We start from the raw sequence: 18,204 nt of genomic DNA on the forward strand, positions 1-18,204 counted from the left end.
AAGTATAACATATTGTCAACATTTGGGGTTTATCACAGGAATAGAGTGGTATAACATTTGAAAACCAGGCTATGTGTCAATTTTTTTTTAAATTGGAAAGAAAACCTATAGATTCAGTCAAAGCATTTGATAAAATTCAATACCCATTTCATAGTATATCTCGTTTCCTGAAATACTTTGTGAATTTTAAAAAGTTGAACTTTGCTATGTTTCAGTTTCCATATCAATAAAAGGAAGGTAAAAGTGTTGCTATTTTATAGGATGTTGTTGGCATTTGTGAGCATCAATGAGACATTATTGCTATTATTATTAAACTCTGCAGATTCTTTCTTAGTTCCAGGCCCTAGTTAAATGGGCATTATTTTAAATTTTTTACTTTAAGACTACTGAAATTTTTTGACTTATTTATCTTCGTCAATTCAGCAAACTAAAGACTTGTCTATATCCATATTTTCTAATTTGTTTGGTCTTGTCTTTTCTTTTAAACTTCTATTTCCTTTAAATTACTCATTATAAGAACTTGTGAAAACAGAAAAAGAATTTCCACATTAAAAGGAGCATTTTTCCCCTGACTAATTACACCCTCATGCCCACTCAGAGGTGAGCTCTGTTACTGGTTTATGAAGTCAAGAGTTATTATACATTATCTTTTGTGGATTAAATCTTTATTTTTTTCCTTTTCTTGTTTTACTTGATAAGCTTTCCTTCTTCTACAGATATCAGCCTCTATTCCCTATGGATTGTCCATGTTAAGCATCTAATAAGTGTCCTTCATATTTTCTTCATTCTCATATAATCCTATATAGGCATACAATACCTAAAATCATATTTAGAGCATTTCAGTCCTTTTTTATATACTTAAGATTATGCTGAGGACTTACCTGGTGACTCAGTCGAAAGAATTCGCCTGCCAATGCAGGAGACATGGGTTGGATCGCTGATCCGGGAGGATCTCACATGCTGCAGAGCCACTAAGCCCATTCGCCACAACTATTGAGCCTCTACCCTAGAGCCTCGGAGACACAACTCCTGAGCCCACCCTACCACAACTAGTGAAGTCTGTGCTCTAGAAGCCCAGCTCTACAAGAGAAGTCACCGTAGTGAGAAGCCGCAATAAAGAGTGGCCCAGGTCTCCCCAACTAGAGAAAAGCTTGCGGCAGCAACAAAGACCCAGTACAGCCAAAGTAATTTTTATTTTTTAAAGATTATGTCATCCAATCTTTCTTGCATCTTTGTTTTCTCACTCAGTAATATTGCTGGCTAATCACTGGTGTAGATTGTTATTCAGTCATTTCTTCTTTGAGGGAGTAAGTTTTTCTCCATCTTTGGCTGTTTCAAACATTGCTGCAATAAAACTCTTTGTTCTTGTGTCTTTATAGACTGATAATTTAATCCATAGGATAAATTTCCATGAATAATATTGCTAGGCTGATGGATATTAACTGTCCTATTTATTTCTAAAAGTCTAGTGACACTTTGAATTTCTATCCAGAATTTCTGAGAGTAGCCGTTTTCCTTCAGCAAAGTTAGGCCTGGGAGTTACTGCTAGTTACATTTTTTTTTTTTTTTCAATCTAGTAAGTGATTATCATAATTAATATATTTCTCTGATTATTTGGAAATGTAGAATCTCATACAGATTTGTTCTTCTGAGTTGTATGTTCATATTATTTGACATTTTTCTACTGTGCTATTTGTATTTTTTCTTAGACTTTGCAAAACCTTTTTATTTTGTAGGTACTAGCTTTTTTCATAATTATAGATATGTTTTTCTTGTGTCTACTCATATGAAAAATTGTTTTGGAACCTCAGAGTAGAACATATAAGAACAAATCCTGGATAGAAGAGACTTTAGAAGAATATGAATCATTTTTAAAATCCTGCCCCAAACCCAAATAGGAAACTAGATTAAACCAAAGGAGAGCTTCTTAACTAAGCCTAGAAATGCTAGACACTAAGCAAAAATCTATGGAAACAAGTGATAGAAATATTTGGATATAATAAAACTGCTTTATGTAAATCAGGGTAATAAAAATATTTCTATGGTAAATTAAACAGAAGTCTATTTCACTATATAGAAATTGACCTCAGATAGAATTTCAGTTTTCTATGTGGCTTCACTAACTAGCTTACAAAAAAAACCTAACTTCCAGTTTCATAGCTCAAAATCCAAGCATTATTTGATAAAGTATTTTACTTTATTCTTTTTTATCTCGGAAAAAGTTGAGACAGTCTCTAGAGAAAGGGTATTGTACAGTAAATCTAAGCTAAAAATGAAATATCCCTTCATGGAGACCTAGCTCCTCCCTGCCTCTTCCCATTGGGTATCATGGTCAATTACCATTAAACACAGGAGGATTGCTGCTTTCCCTTAAGCCAGACCACACACCAACATTAACAGAGAATGTTTCCTATCCTCATTTATTTTGCAAATCTGGTATGGAAAATTCTGAAAATAGCAGTTACTACCATAAGAATTTGCAATGCGATGCTAGAAAAATCTATTCTGATTGACTGCAATATTTTATTCCTCTTCTTCTATTTTCTGAGTTAATCCAGAATGGAGAGCTCGTAATTTGCCACTTAAAGACTGGAACAAAGGATTGAATAAATTTAATCATATCAGATTTGTAACTGAATAGCTTATGAAGAGGCTGTTAACTCCACATGCTTCTAATTAGTGCTATTAGAATTCAAAGGTTCTTGGACACATACAGACACACAAATCATCCTATTGCCAGTGCTTAAAATGAAGGTATGTAGAGCACTTTTCTAAAAATGATTCTGTAAAACATACTGAAATTTGGGTATTCTGAACACTCAGCTTATGGACTCTTTCAGCATTGTATTTTAGAAAAATTTGACTCAGCCTCTTAATTTCAAGCACTACTTTGCATATATTTGTTATCTCTATTGAAAGTTAAAATTTTAGAGTAGAACAGTCTTGCATTCTAACCTTCAGTTTGATATGCATGTACTAACTTGGGAAAATGAACTCTTTGAGCTTCCTAATTCAAATTTCTGCCCAAATTAATTTCTTGTGAAATGCAAACAAAACTTCCCTCTCTGTTCTAAACTAACTTACAATGTTGTGTGAAAAAAAATTACTACTATTTATTCTTATGCTCCAGCAAGAAGTATTTAGAAATTTATACATTCACAGCGGCATGGTAATTTCTTGAGAAAACATAAATGTAAATGAAATGTAAGTGAAAAACAGAAAATTCCAGTGTTTCAGAAGATTAAATTACTTTCCAAAGCTATTATCTTGCCCAGTTGTGGCTTAGGGGCAAGACGGGAACTACAACTTTTGTCTTTCTTATCTGGAAACTCTTTCCACAGCAAAAGCTTTAAAAAAGTTTTTAAGACTTTGTTGGATCTGCTCATTATGAATTCTTGAGTCTCAGTCATGAGGTAGTTGCAATGTCACTGATGTACAGGAAAGCAGGTGATAATATTTATATTTAACTAGGTGGTATAAATTGAAATATCCTTAGGTACACATTTGTCCTGCTTTTCAAAATTCTTATAATCAGTGGCAGCTTTTTTTTTTTTTTTTTTGCCAACAAGTTCCCAATGCTCCCATACTCCAGCCTTTAGAAAATCTCTGTGTAGAGCCGTAATTCAGATCTTTAATCAAGGATCTACTAAGAGATAAAGACTATATTCATATCAGATTTGCTTTCTTATGGTATTAAAGTCTAAAGCAATACTGATCCTTATAGTAAAATGCAGAGTACAAGTAAGACATTTAAAGTTACTATATAATACCTAATAATTTTTATTAAGATAGGTATTATAATACTTGTTTATTAAAAGTAGAATGAGCAGGAGTAAAGTTAAATATTAAAGTCTGATTTACCCTCTCCCTTTTGCTACTCTACAGAGTTAAACTTTAATGCCTCTGTGTATTTCTACGTAATTTTTGTACACGTGAATACTGACAACGTACTGTTATATTGCCTTATGTAAACACATGGAAGCATGCTACATAGATGTTAAGAAGCTTGTCTTTTCTCTTGAAGATTGAGCATTTTTTTTGGATTCATATTTATATCTATATCTCAGACCTCATTTTATTGACAGTTGTATAGCAACAGCATAGCAAAAGCTTTCATTAACACTGTCCTGAGAGCTGTAGAATAAGTGAGCAAAGTTAAAATACATATTGAATAATTATTCAAAACTTACATTCCTATCATTAAATTCACATTATTATATCAACAGAATAATAGTAAAAATACTTTAAGGTAGTGTTAACAAGGTAGACAATTTTGGGATGATAAATTTTCACTGGTGGGTTTAGCTTATACAATTGCCCCTTCTTATCTGTTGGTTCTGCATCTGAGGATGGAAAATATTTGGAAAAAAATTCTATAAAATTCCAAAAAGCAAAACTTAAATTTGCTGCCCAACTATTTATATAATATGTGCATTATATCAGGTCATATAAGTAACCTAGTGTGTGCGAGCTAAGTCACTTCAGTTGTGTCCGATACTGTGTGACCCTGTGGGCTGCAGCCCACCAGACTTCCCTGGGTCCATGGGATTCTCCAGGCAAGAATACTGGAGTGCGTTGCCATGCCTTTCTCCAAGGGATTTTCCTGACCCAGGGATCAAAATTGTGTCTCTTAGGTCGCCTGCATTGGCAGGCATGTTCTTTACCACTAACACCACCTGGGAAGATAGAAGTAACCTAGAGAAGATTTAAGTATATGAGAGGGTGTGTATATGTTATATGCAAACACTATGCCATTTTATATAAGGGATTTCAGCATCCTTGGAATTTAACATCCACAGGGGTCCTGGAATCAACCCCTCATGGATTTGGAGGAACAAATGTATTAGTACCTCCAGCAAGCTAAGGACTCTGAATAGTTCAGTTCAGTTGCTCAGTCATGTCCAATACTTTGCGACCCCATGGACTGCAGCATGCCAGGCTTCCCTTTCCATCACCAACTCCCAGAGCTTCTTCAAACTCATGTCCATCAAGTCGGTGATGCCATCCAACCATCTCATCCTCTGTCGTCCCCTTCTCCTCCGGCCTTCAGTCTTTTCCAGCATCAGGGTCTTTTCCAATGTGTCAGTCCTTCGAGTCAGGGGGCCAAAGTACTGGAGTTTCAGCTTCAGCATCAGTCCTTCCAATGAATATTCAGGACTGATCTACTTTAGGATGGACTGGTTTGATCTCCTTGCAGCCCAAGGGACTCTCAAGAGTCTTCTCCAGCACCACAGTCCAAAAGCGTCAATTCTTTGGTGCTCAGCTTTGTTTATAGTCCAACTCTCACATCTGTACATGACTACTGGAAAACCCATGGCTTACTAAATGAAAGAGATGGGAATACGAGACCACCTGACCTGCCTCTTGAGAAATCTGTATGCAGGTCAGGAAGCAACAGTTAGAACTGGACATGGAACAACAGACTGGTTCCAAATAGGAAACGGAGTGCATCAAGGCTGTATATTGTCACCCTGCTTATTTAACTTATATGCAGAGTACGTCATGAAAAACACTGGGCTGGAAGAAGCACAAGCTGAAATCAAGATTGCTGGGAGAAATATCAATAACCTCAGATATGCAGATGACACCACCCTTATGGCAGAAAGTGAAGAGGAACTAAAAAGTCTCTTGATGAAAGTGAAAGAGGAGAATGAAAAAGATGGCTTAAAGCTCAACGTTCAGAAAACTAAGATCATGGCATCCGGTCCCATCACTTCATGGCAAATAGATGGGGAGACAGTGAAAACAGTAGCTGACTTCATTTTTTGGGGCTCCAAAATCACTGCAGATGGTGATTGCAGCCATGAAATTAAAAGACGCTTACTCCTTGGAAGGAAAGTTATGACCAACCTAGAAAGCATATTGGAAAGCAGAGACATTACTTTGTCCACAAAGTTCCGTCTAGTCAAGGCTATTGTTTTTCCAGTAGTCATGTATGGATGTGAGAGTTGGATTATAAAGAAAGCTGATGCTTTTGAATTGTGGTGTTGGAGAAGACTCTTGAGAGTCCCTTGGACTGCAGGGAGATCCAGCCAGTCCATTCTAAAAGAAATCAATCCTGAATATTCATTGGAAGGACTGATATTGAAGCTGAAACCCCAATACTTTGGCCACCTGATGCAAAGAACTGACTCATTTGAAAAGACTCTGATGCTAGGAAAGATTGAGGGTAGGAAGAGAAGGGGATGACAGAAGATGAGATGGTTGGATGGCATCACCGACTCAATGGACATGAGTTTGGGTAGACTCCTGGAGTTGGTGATGGACAGGGAGGCCTGGCGTGCTGCGGTTCATGGGGTCGCAAAGAGTCGGATACAATTGAGCGAATGAACTGAACTGAAGTGACTAAATGAACTTTTGTCAGCAAAGTAATGTCTGTGCTTTTTAATATGCTGTCTAGGTTGGTCATAGCTTTTCTTCCAAAGAGCAAGTGTCTTTTAATTTTATGGCTGCAGTCACCATCTGAACGATTTTGGAGCCCAAGGAAATAAAGTCTGTCACTGTTTCCATTGTCTCCCCTTCTGTTTGCCATCAAGTGATAAGACCAATGCCATGATCTTAGTGTTCTGAATGCTAAGTTTTAAGTCAGGTTTTTCACTCTCCTCTTTCACTTCCATCAAGAATCTCTTTAGTTCCTCTTCATTTTCTGCCATAAGGGTGGTGTCATCTGCATATCTGAGGTTATTGATATGTCTCCCAGCAAACTTAATTCCTGCTTTACTCCATCCAGCCCGGCATTTTGCATGATGTACTCTGCATATAAGTTAAATAAGCAGCATGACAAAATATAGCCTTGAGGTACTCCTTTCCCAATTTGGAACCAGTCTGTTGTTCCGTGTTCGGTTCTAACTGTTGCTTCATGACCTGCATACAAATTTCTCAGGAGGCAGAGAAAGTGATCTGGTATTCCCATCTCTTGAAGAATTTTCCATAGTTTGTTGTGATTGACACAGTCAAAGGCTTTGGTATAATCAATAAAGCAGAAGATGTTTTTCTGGAATTATCTTGCTTTTTCTATGATCCAACAGATGCTGGCAATTTGATCTCTGGTTCTTCTGCCTTTTCTAAATCCAGCTTGAACATCTGGAAGCTCACAGTTCACCTACTATTGAAGCCTGGCTTGGGGAATTTTGAGCATTACTTGGCTACTATGTGAGATGAGTGCAATTGTGTGGGAGTTTGAGCATTGTTTGGCCTGCCCTTCTTTGGGATTGGAATGAAAATTGACATTTTCCACTCCTGTGGCCACTGCTGAGTTTTCCAAATTTGCTGGCATATTTAGTGCAGCACTTTAACAGTGTCATCTCTGAACAGCCTCTGCTCTAAAAAGCCCAGAGTTCCTGCATCACTATGATAGCTCAATTCACATTGCTGTGTGGCACTATGCCAGACAATTTACACTAAAGATCACATTTTAAATTTACATCAGATAATCACTATTACCTCTATTGTTGAGGTTGATGGTTTTGGAGTTGTGGAGGGACTGAGAAGGCAACTTTTCAACCCAAAGAGTCATTTTCCATTGGTAACCCTAAGACATTTAAGAGAAAGAAAGACACCAATACAGTATATTAACGCATATATATGGAATTTAGAAAGATGGTAATGATGACCCTATATGAGAGACAGCAAAAGAGAGACAGATGTACAGAACAGACTTTCTCCCTCTTCTGTGGGAGAAGGCAAGGGTGGGATGATTTGAGAGAATACCATTGAAACATGTATATTATCATATGTGAAATAGATCACCAGTCCAGGTTCCATGCATGAGGGTGCTCAGGGCTGTTGCACTGGGATGACCCTGAGGGATGGGATAGGGAGGAAGATGGGAGAGAGGGTCAGGATGGGGAACACATGTACACCCATGGCTGATTCATGTGAATGTATGGCAAAAACCACCACAACACTGTAAAGTACTTAGCCTCCAATTTAAAAAAAAAAAAAAGAGTTATAAAACTAATAAGCAGTTTTCCTCTCAGAACATTTCAGAGGTCTTGGATCACTATAGTTTCTTTCTCTCATGTTAATACCATCATACCAGAAAGACATTATTAGATTCGTTTTATTGATGGGGAACCTGAAGTTCAGAGAATGTAAGAAATATTGCCTGAATGATGTAATTCATGACTTAACACAGAAGAGCCTTGAATCCAGGCTTGTCTGGCTCCAAATTCTTTATTATTTTATTTTGATTCTAAGATGTCCTATAAGGCAAAAAGCATGCTCCTTCAAAATGTGTCTGATAGCTTGCTAGAATCAATCTACAACATAGTTTAGGGGGTGGTCTAAATAATTTTGTTTCAGATGATAGAGTAATCTCCTCGGCACTGAGGAGAAATTAAAAAGAAAAAGTAAAATAGCAGGAATTGTAACTGAAAATTCCTAATTGCTATCTAGGTGGCAAGTATTACAAACAAAAATTAACCAAATGACAGGAAAAGAAAAATCAAAGAACGAATTTTATTGGAACTGTTTAAATCAGGTATTTTCTTTTAACATTTTGGCTTTTCTTTTTGAAGTGCTGATATAGAGATTGAAAGACTGAATTTTAGACATATTTAGATAATTATGTATTTTTCATGTTACAAGCAATATCAGTTCTGTAAATGTCTTCAAACAGGTAGGAAAGTGATTATAAATAATTGAAACAGTCAATAAGTATTTGTTCATTGACCTCCTGAATTTTTATGTTTCAGGAAACCAAGGATTGAAACACTGATCATGACTCCCATAAATGAGAGCATCCCCCTGGAGTTCATCTTCTTAGGCTTCTCAGATCGACCATGGCTGGAGTTTCCACTCTTTGTGGTCTTCTTCACTTCTTACATGGTGACTATCTTTGGGAATCTGATCATTATTGTAGTGTCACGCCTGGACTCCAGACTCCAGACTCCCATGTATTTCTTTCTTACCAATCTGTCACTGCTAGATCTTTGCTACACCACAAGCACAGTTCCACAATTGCTGGTAAATTTACACAGCACCAGGAAGGTAATTAGTTACGGTGGCTGTGTGGCCCAGCTGTTCATGTTTCTGGCTTTGGGGGCCACCGAATGTGTTCTGCTGGCCGTCATGTCCTTTGATAGATTTGTAGCTATTTGTCGACCTCTCCGTTACTCAGTCATCATGAGCCAAAGGCTCTGCCTCCAGTTGGCAGCTGCATCCTGGATTACCGGTTTCAGCAACTCAATGTGGTTGTCTGCCCTGACTCTCCAAGTGCCACTGTGTGGCCCCTTTGTACTAGATCACTTTCTCTGTGAAGTCCCTGCTCTGCTCAAATTGTCATGTGTTGACACCACAGCAAATGAAGCCGAACTCTTCTTTGTAAGTGTGCTATTCCATCTGGTACCTCTGACACTTATTGCTATATCATATGCTTTTATTGCCCGAGCAGTGTTGAGGATCAAATCTGCTGAAAGCAGACAAAAAGCATTTGGAACTTGTGGCTCCCATCTAATTGTGGTGTCACTTTTTTATGGTACAGCTATCTCCATGTACCTGCAACCACCTTCACCCAGCTCCAAGGACCAGGGAAAGATGGTTTCCCTCTTTTATGGAATTGTTGCACCAATGCTGAATCCCCTGATATATACACTTAGAAACAAAGAGGTAAAGGAGGCCTTTAAAAGGTTACTGGCAAGAGTCTTCTCAATCAGAAAATAAATATTAAAAAGAAAAAATAGGCTCAAAATGGAGTCAGTTATACTAAGTCCATGTAACTGTACAAAGACTTGAATAGCTAACATAATTGCCCTCTCAATCCACCAAGAATGTAACTTTTACTCAACCTGGAATTATCTGGTTAGCACGAAGGGCAACCTTGCCTGAAACAAAGCATTTTTTGCTAATAATTTCCTTTGGGTTTTGGGTGTTTGTTGTTGTCATTTTGCCCCTTTTATGCCTTTAAAATTTTTTCCTTTCTACAGCTAGGCAGAAGTATTTTTTATTTGCTCAGAGGGATGCTACCTGATTCATGAATCCTTCAGTAAAGCCAACTAGATCTTTAAAATTCATTTGATTGAATTTTGTTATTTAACATGAGGAATATGCTGATAAGCTTTGTAAATGTTTAGTGTTTATGCAGCTTACTAACTTCTCTTCGGCTTGTCCTGTTTTCATCATCCCTCAGAGAGCTATTTTGATTGTGAAGTGAAAGTCTCTCAGTCATGTCCAACTCTTTGCAACCCCATACATTATAGAGTCCGTGGAATATTCTAGGCCTGAATATTAGAGTGGATAGCCTTTCCCTTCTCCAGGGGATCTTCCCAATCCAGGGATCAAACCCAGGTCTCTCACATTGCAGGCAGATTCTTTACCAGCTGAGCCACAACTGTTTTGATTACCTCCCAGAAATAAAAGTTTATTGATGGGAAGTTACCTTAGCCTTTGGTTGCCTAAACCTATTTATTGAACAAGTATCCAGAATTAGTCTTCCAGTTCACCAGAAACTGTATAACCTCAATATTTTCAACTTTATTTTTATGTTTGTATAAGTTGGCATAACTTAGACCTTTCTAAGAATATGACAAAAGCCAGCAATCATTTCTCTGGTAATATCATATGCACACACACACACACACACACACACTTTTTTTTCATACAATTAGAGGAAATTTACCAAAACCCTGAAATATAACAACTTTAAATTTGAATATGAAATTAACAACCCTAGTTTAAAAATTTCAATACCACACTTATGTCAACATAATATTATAAGCCACAATGATTTTTATTCTAGAATTAAACTCAGATTTTCCATTCTCTGTGCTTAGTCACTCAGTCATGTCTGACTCTTTGTGACCCCATGGACTGCAGTCTGCCAAGCTCCTCTGCCCATGGGGATTCTCCAGGCAAGAATACTGGTGTGGGTTGCCATGCCCTCCTGCAGGGGATCCCTTCCCAACCCAGGGATTGAACCCAAGTCTCCCACATTGCAAGCAGATTCTTTACCATCTGAGCCACCAGGGAAGTTCTTCCATTCTCTACCCTCATGTTTTCCTCCTCGTTAGAAACATTCTTTTTTATTTCCTTCATAGATCAAATCCTAGGCATTCATTAATTTTCACTTCCTTGAAATATTTTTCATATTCTCCCCATTTATTAATATTTTCACCATTCTCATAATTCCAGAACACAGCCTAGAGTTTAAAATAGCACATCTTTAATGATTTCCAATGATTTTTTGTTTCATACACATGTTTCTTGAACAATAGCTTCATTGCATTTTAGTCTTCTTGAGAGAACATAGTCTATACCATAAATATTGGATTACCACACTGTACATTTTACCATACCACCTTTAGGAGTCATCAAAGTGTTGAGGGTTACATGTGCTTATGTATCAGTTGGTTCTTTCAATTATTGAGTGATTTGTTCACATTATAGATATTTAATTGTGCTTCTATCTCTTTTTCTCCCTTGTTTTCTTCTATAATACATAACACATTTAGAAAATACAATAATTGAAACATACATTTATTATGTTTCTCCTTAAAACATCGCAGTAATATCATGTACTTTTGCCACAGAATAATGCTGATATGAGAAATAAATCGGATATGTCAAGTTCTAATTTCTATTCTCCTTCTTATGAGAAATAAGTATCACTAAATGAGTAAATGGAAGAAAATGCTAATAGATTAAAATGTAAACATAAGATAGTACTTTCCTCGTTGAAGATAAATTCACTGCTAAAGGTCCAAATACATAATTTATCAAATATCTAGAAGCAAATGTGCATTTTAGCACCAAAGTCGGTGAAATTTTATGAGTTCTGAGAATATAGAAGAAAAATAAAATTGAAATAGCTTTTAATTTTTCTTAATGAAGGATTAATTGATTCAGCAATTTCATATGTTAGATTTGATTTTATAGTGGTAGAAAATGATGTACAGGCAAATTCTATAACTAAGTTATTTTTAGTTACTTTGTGTTATTAAAAATATAACAAATACATTCATTTAGAATAAGGTCTAATTTTACTAATTGTAAATGTAAGCTAATTTTGTTTATTTATTTATTTGCAATTCTGAGAACTTTACTTTCCTAATCCAAGTAATTTTTTTTTGCCTGCAATGCAGGAAAGCTGAGTTCAATCTCTGGGTTTAGAAGTTCCCTGGAGGAGGGCATGGCAACCCATTCCAGTATTCTTGCCTGGAGAATCCCCATGGATAGAGGAGCCTGGAAGGCTGCAGTCCATGAGGTCGCAAAGAATCGGACAGGACTGAGCAACTAAGCAAAACAGCACATTCTGAATGTTGCTTTCTTTAAATTGTAGTGATGAATATATAACATAATATTTGTGATTTTAACCATATTTGATTGTACAGTTCAGGGGCATTAAATACAATCATACTTTTGTGCAACCTTCACCACCATCCATCTCCAGAATATTTTTTGTCTTTCTAAACTAAAACTCTGTGCCTATTAAACAATAAATACCCATTTTCCCCTCACCCAAGCTCCCAGCAACCTCCATTCTACTTTTTGTCTCTATGATTTTGATTACTCTAAGTGCCTAAGAGAAGTGGAATTATAAAGTATTTGTGTATTTTTGTGACTGACATTTCACTTAGCATAATGTCTTCAAGATCCATCTATCTTGTAGCATGTAAGGATTCTCTTCCTTTTAAAAAAATGAATATCATTTAATTGTATAAATATACCACATTTTGTTTGGTCACTCATCTTTCAATGGACACTTGTTTGCTTTCACCGTTTGGCTATTGTGAATAATACTGCCATGAACAGGGGTATACAAATATCTGTTTGAGACCCCACTTTCAGTTCAGTTTGGGTATACTCAGAGAAGTGGAATTACTGGATCATATGGAAATTCTACTTTTAAAATTTGAAGAACTGCCTACTGGATCATGTGGAAATTTTGTCTTTAATTTTTTGAATAACTGCCTTACTGTTTTCCATAGTGACTGCACCATTTTACATCCCATTAGCAGTGTACAGAGGTTCTAATTTCTCTACGTGCTCACCTACATATATTTTTATAGAGATGTCAGATTGATAGAGAGATGTTTTGAATATAAATATAATCTTACCTGCAGTCTAAAATTTGAGAATTTTTTCATGATATACTTTTATAACATTAGGAAAATAGTAGAGTTCTATTTGTTCATGTCTAATTTAAGTTGATTAATAGAACAACTTTCCTCAAGAAGAGAAGCTTATTGTAATAGGATATAAATATTAATTTTGTTAATATACAGTTATCAATAACCTGAGATGAAGGCAAAGAAGGCAGCCTTATTAGATTCATAGATGACACAATAGGAAAGAAATTCCAAATGATATAGGAGACATATATTTAAATTTAAATATGAATCTAATTATAAGAGTAATCAAGAATGTTAAATCTACAGGATGAGATTGAACATTGATACAAAAGCTTTTACTGCATGTTATTAAAACATTCTATAGGATAGTAGAAATTATAATTTTAGAAGTGATTTCCCTAAGAATACAATTGAGGACATGTATTCATTGTATCAAGCATAAATAAATGAATTCAGTTCAATCCTTATAATAAATATGTGTTCATGCTCAGTCATGTCCGACTCTTTTGACTCCATGGACTGTAGCCTGCCAGGCTCCGCTGTCCATGAGATTTTTCTGGCAAAAATGCTGGAGTGGGTTGCCATTTCCTTCTTCAGGGGATCTTCCCCACCCATCGACGGAACCGGTATCTCCTGGGTCTCCTAGGCAGATTCCTTACCTGCGAGCCACCAGGGAAGCCCCCTATCATAAATATATCTATTCTTATAATAAGGCTTCCCTGGAGGCTCAGGGGCAAAGAAGTTGCCTGCAAAGCAGGAGACCCAGGTTTGATCCCTGAGTCAGGAAGATCCTCTAGAGAAGGAAATGGCAGCCCATTCCAGTATTCTTGAGTAGGCAATCCCATGGACAGAGGAGCCGGGTGGCCTACAGTCCATGGGGTGGTAGAGAGTTGGACGTGACTTAGTGACTAAACAATAACATCCTTATAATTCTGTCTAAGGAGTTTTTGTACCAAAATTATATGCATGATAACCATTTCCACTGAGGATCAGAGGAACAAAATGAGAAACAGAAACGGCAGATATATTTAAACATATGGGAAAATGTCACGTGGAAGAGTTAGACTTGATTTGTGTGGTTTCTATCAAAAGACTGTAGTCTGCTCTTAGAGTTATCAAATACTAACTTATTTTTCTTTCTGCACACATGCACAGTTATGCTCAATGCCTCCAAAACAGAGACATCTCCAAAATTTATGTCTTTCCCAGCAGTTAGCTAAAAGTCTAGGAACTCCATGCAACCAACCAGGCAGCAGTCTCTCTACATGGATCCTCTTGGTCTAGAGACGAACAATAAAAGACATTTCTTCTTACTCCCTCCCCCTTCAACATACACTTAGTATTTATTGATGGAAGTAGTCAAGTGAAGAAAGTGTAATAAGGAAGAAAAAGTGACAAGTTGGGTCAAATGCTTTCCTAGGAGAGATAAGATCAAGCTTGAAATTCGCTATTGTATTTGGCAAATTGGAGGCAATTTCTGACACTAACAAAAGCTGTTTTTGTTTAGTGGTGGAGTCAAATTCCAGAATAGAATAGGTTAAAAAAGAATAGAAGAAATAGAATTACTTTATTTCCTTTATAAAGTACTAACAATTTTATTTATTTTTTGTCTGCACTGCATGGCATGTGTGATCTTCCTTAACCAGGAATAAAATAATGGCCCCTGCAATGGAAGGGAATCTTAACCACCCAACTGTCAGGGAAGTCCAAAAGAATTTATTTCTGAGAAATTTTTCTGTGAAGGGGAATGATTACTAGAAATGCACCTGGTGGGAGAAGTGAGGTCAGGAAAGGTTTGAGGTATTTGTTTTGTTTTGTTTGTTTGTTTAAGATGTTAGAATTACTGGTATATTTGTTTTCTCCTGGGAAGGATGAAAGAAGAGAATTTGATGACATAATAGAAATATGGATAAATTTCTGGATAAATAGGGATATGGATAAAATATGGATAAATATGGAATTAACACCCTTGAATAGGTGAGGTAGAATGGAGTATAAAGAACAACTGAAAGGACTGGCTCTGTTAAGTAAAAAGTTAGTAAATGGAAACATCCATTAAATAGAATCTGGACATCAGAAGGGGGAGCTATCACCCCTTCTCACACTTTGCATTGTTAGCAGAGCCCAGTAGAAGAAAGACTCCTCTTCTTTACTGGCAGACTCAGCTAATGAAAAGCCATGAATTCTTTTTTTCCACTGCCTTCCTAATTTCCTTTTCCTTTGTAGAGTATTTGCTTTCCCTTGCTGTATAGGGACGTGAACGTGGGTTGGTAGGATAGCAGACCCTGAACTGCAATTCTCCGCTGATTTCAAGTAAATCCATTTTTGTTGGAGAAATATCTAGCAGTCCATTTGCCTCAGGACAATATCTTGTTGACCCAGACAGGGACCAGGAAAGATTCTGAAGGCTCCAGGATTGGTGGACAAACAGATGAAGTACGCATAGTTAAGATCATTGTCACTCCCTGCTTTTTTCGGGGACACCAGAGTTTGAAGTTATGTCTTCTGGATTTGAAACTGGCCTTTCTTTTCTTTTTTTCTTTCTTTGTTTTTTCCTTTCTCTGTCTTGTTTGAAGCTCTCCAGGCTTTATTTGTGATCTATTTAAAGATTTTGTCTTTTTGGTTAAGGCCCTGTTCCTCATGCAAATACTCTTTTGGTACTTTGGCCTGATTTGGGGATCAGACCTCTTCACTGACACTGGCTAGCCTTTAGGCTAATCCTTCAAGGACAGGGGCTGCTTCTCCTGAAGCCAGTTAGCTTTCAAAACATTCCTTCAGGAATAGGGGTTGTTTCTCTGAAATGGTGCTGGGTCTTTCAGCCTTCCACCTATTCTGTTTTTTTTTGTTTGTTTGACCACTCACCATGTGAGATCAGAATCTTAACCACTGGACTTCCAGGGAAGTCCCCCACCTATCCTTTGGGGGGGGGGGAAAAAGCCTTACCCATGGTTCCTCTGGAACTCAGCTGCATTCTTAATTCTGGCTGGGATTGGCTTGCAAGCTCTTTGAATTGAGTCATTTGTGCTGTAAGCTGTTTAAGTTATTTGAAAATTATTCTCCACTCTAGAGGAAATGAGATCCCAGTTAAGTTTCTTGAAAGCACACCCCCTACAGGCACTCAACAACACAGAGACAACTCTACACGTGGACATCACCAGACAGTTGACACCGAAATCAGACTGATTATATTCTTTGCAGCCAAAGATGGAGAAGCTCTCTGGAGTTAGCAAAAACAAGACTGGGAGCTGACTGTGGCTCAGATCATGAACTCCTTATTGTCAAATTCAGACTTAAATTGAAGAAAGTAGGGAAAACCACTAGACCATTTAAGTATGACCTAAATCAAATCCCTTATGATTATACAGTGAAAGTGACAAATAGATTCAAGGGTTTAGATCTAATAGAGTGCCTGAATAACTATGGACGGAGGTTCGTGACATTGTACAGGAGGCAGTGATCAAGACCATCCCCAAGAAAAAGAAATGCACAAAAGGCAAAATGGTTGTCTGAGGAGGTCTTACAAATAGCTGAGAACAGAAGAGATGCTAAAAGCAAAGAAGAAAAGGAAAGATATACCCATCTGAATGCAGAGTTCCAAAGAATAGCAATGAGAGATAAGAAAGCCTTCCTCAGGGATCAGTGCAAAGAAATTGAAGAAAACAATAGAATGGGAAAGACTAGATATCTCTTCAAGAAAATCAGAGATACCAAGGGAATATTTCATGCAAAGATGTGCACAATAAAGGACAGCAACAGTATGGACCTAACAGAAGCAGAAGATATTAAGAAGAGGTGGCAAGAATACACGGAAGAACTGTACAAAAAAGATCTTCATGACCCAGATAACCATGATGGTGTGATCACTCACCTAGAGCCAGACATCCTGGAATGCGAAATCAAGTAGGCTTGAGGAAGCATCACAACGAACAAAGCTAGTGGAGGTGATGGAATTCCAGTTGAGTTATTTCAAATCCTAAAAGATGATGCTGTGAAAGTGCTGCATTCAATATGTCAGCAAATTTGGAAAACTCAGCAGAGGCCACAGGACTGGAAAAGGTCAGTTTTCTTTCCAATCCCAACGAAAGGTAATGCCAAAGAATGTTCAAACTACCCCACAATTGCACTCATCTCACACGTTAGCAAAGTGATGCTCAAAATTCCCCAAGTCAGGCTTCAACAGTATGTGAACTGAGAACTTCCAGATGTTCAAGCTGGATTTAGAAAAGGCCGAAAAACCAGAAATCAAATTGCCAACATCTGTTGGATCATTGAAAACGTAAGAGAGTTCCAGAAATCCATCTACTTCTGCTTTATTGACTATGCCAAAGCCTTTGATTGCGTAGATCACAACAAACTGTGGAAAATTCTTCAAGAGATGGGAATACCAGATCACCCTACCTGCCTCCTGAGAAATCTGTATGCAGGTCAAGAAGTAACAGTTAGAACTGGACATGGGACAACAGATTGGTTCCAAATTGGGCAAAAAGTATGTCAAGGCTGTATATTCTTACCTTGCTTATTTAACTTCTATGCAGAGTATATTATGCAAAATGCCGGGCTGAATGAAGCACAAGCTTGAATCAAGATTGCTGGGAGATATATCAATAACCTCAGATATGCAGATGACACTACCCTTATGGCAGAAAGTGAAGAATAACTGAAGAGCTTCTTGATGAAAATGAAAGAGGAAAATGAAAATGAAGTGAAGTGAAAATCACTCAGTCATGTCCGACTCTGTGTCCCCGTGGACTATACAGTCCATTAAATTCTCCAGGCCAGAATACTGGAGTGGGTAGCCTTTCCCTTCTCCAGCGGATCTTCCCAACCCAGGGATCGAACCCAGGTCTCCCACACTGAAGACGGATTCTTAAAAGCTGGCTTAAAACTCAACATTCAAAAAACTAATATCATGGCGTCCGGTCCGATCACGTCATGGAAATAGATGGGGAGACAATGGAAAACAGTGAGAAACTTTCTTTTCTTGGGCTCCAAAATCACTGCAGATGGTGACTGCAGCCGTGAAATTAAAAGACACCTGCTCTTCGGAAGAAAGCTATGACAAATCTGGGCAGCATATTGAAAAGCAGAGACATTGCTTTGCTGACAAAGGTCTGTCTAGTCAAAGCTATGGTTT

General features: G+C 37.4%; 1 protein-coding gene across 1 annotated transcript; it reads left to right on the top strand.

Annotated features, from left to right (window-relative positions):
• The first annotated feature begins 8,721 nt into the window (after window positions 1-8,721).
• On the top strand, window positions 8,722-9,663 carry LOC133059779 (olfactory receptor 2B6-like). The gene has a single exon (XM_061147362.1). The coding sequence runs from the start codon at window positions 8,722-8,724 to the stop codon at window positions 9,661-9,663; it is 942 nt and encodes a 313-aa protein (XP_061003345.1).
• Window positions 9,664-18,204: the final 8,541 nt, after the last annotated feature.

The sequence above is a fragment of the Dama dama genome, chromosome 7, assembly GCF_033118175.1.
Source record: "Dama dama isolate Ldn47 chromosome 7, ASM3311817v1, whole genome shotgun sequence".
NCBI lineage: Eukaryota > Metazoa > Chordata > Mammalia > Artiodactyla > Cervidae > Dama > Dama dama.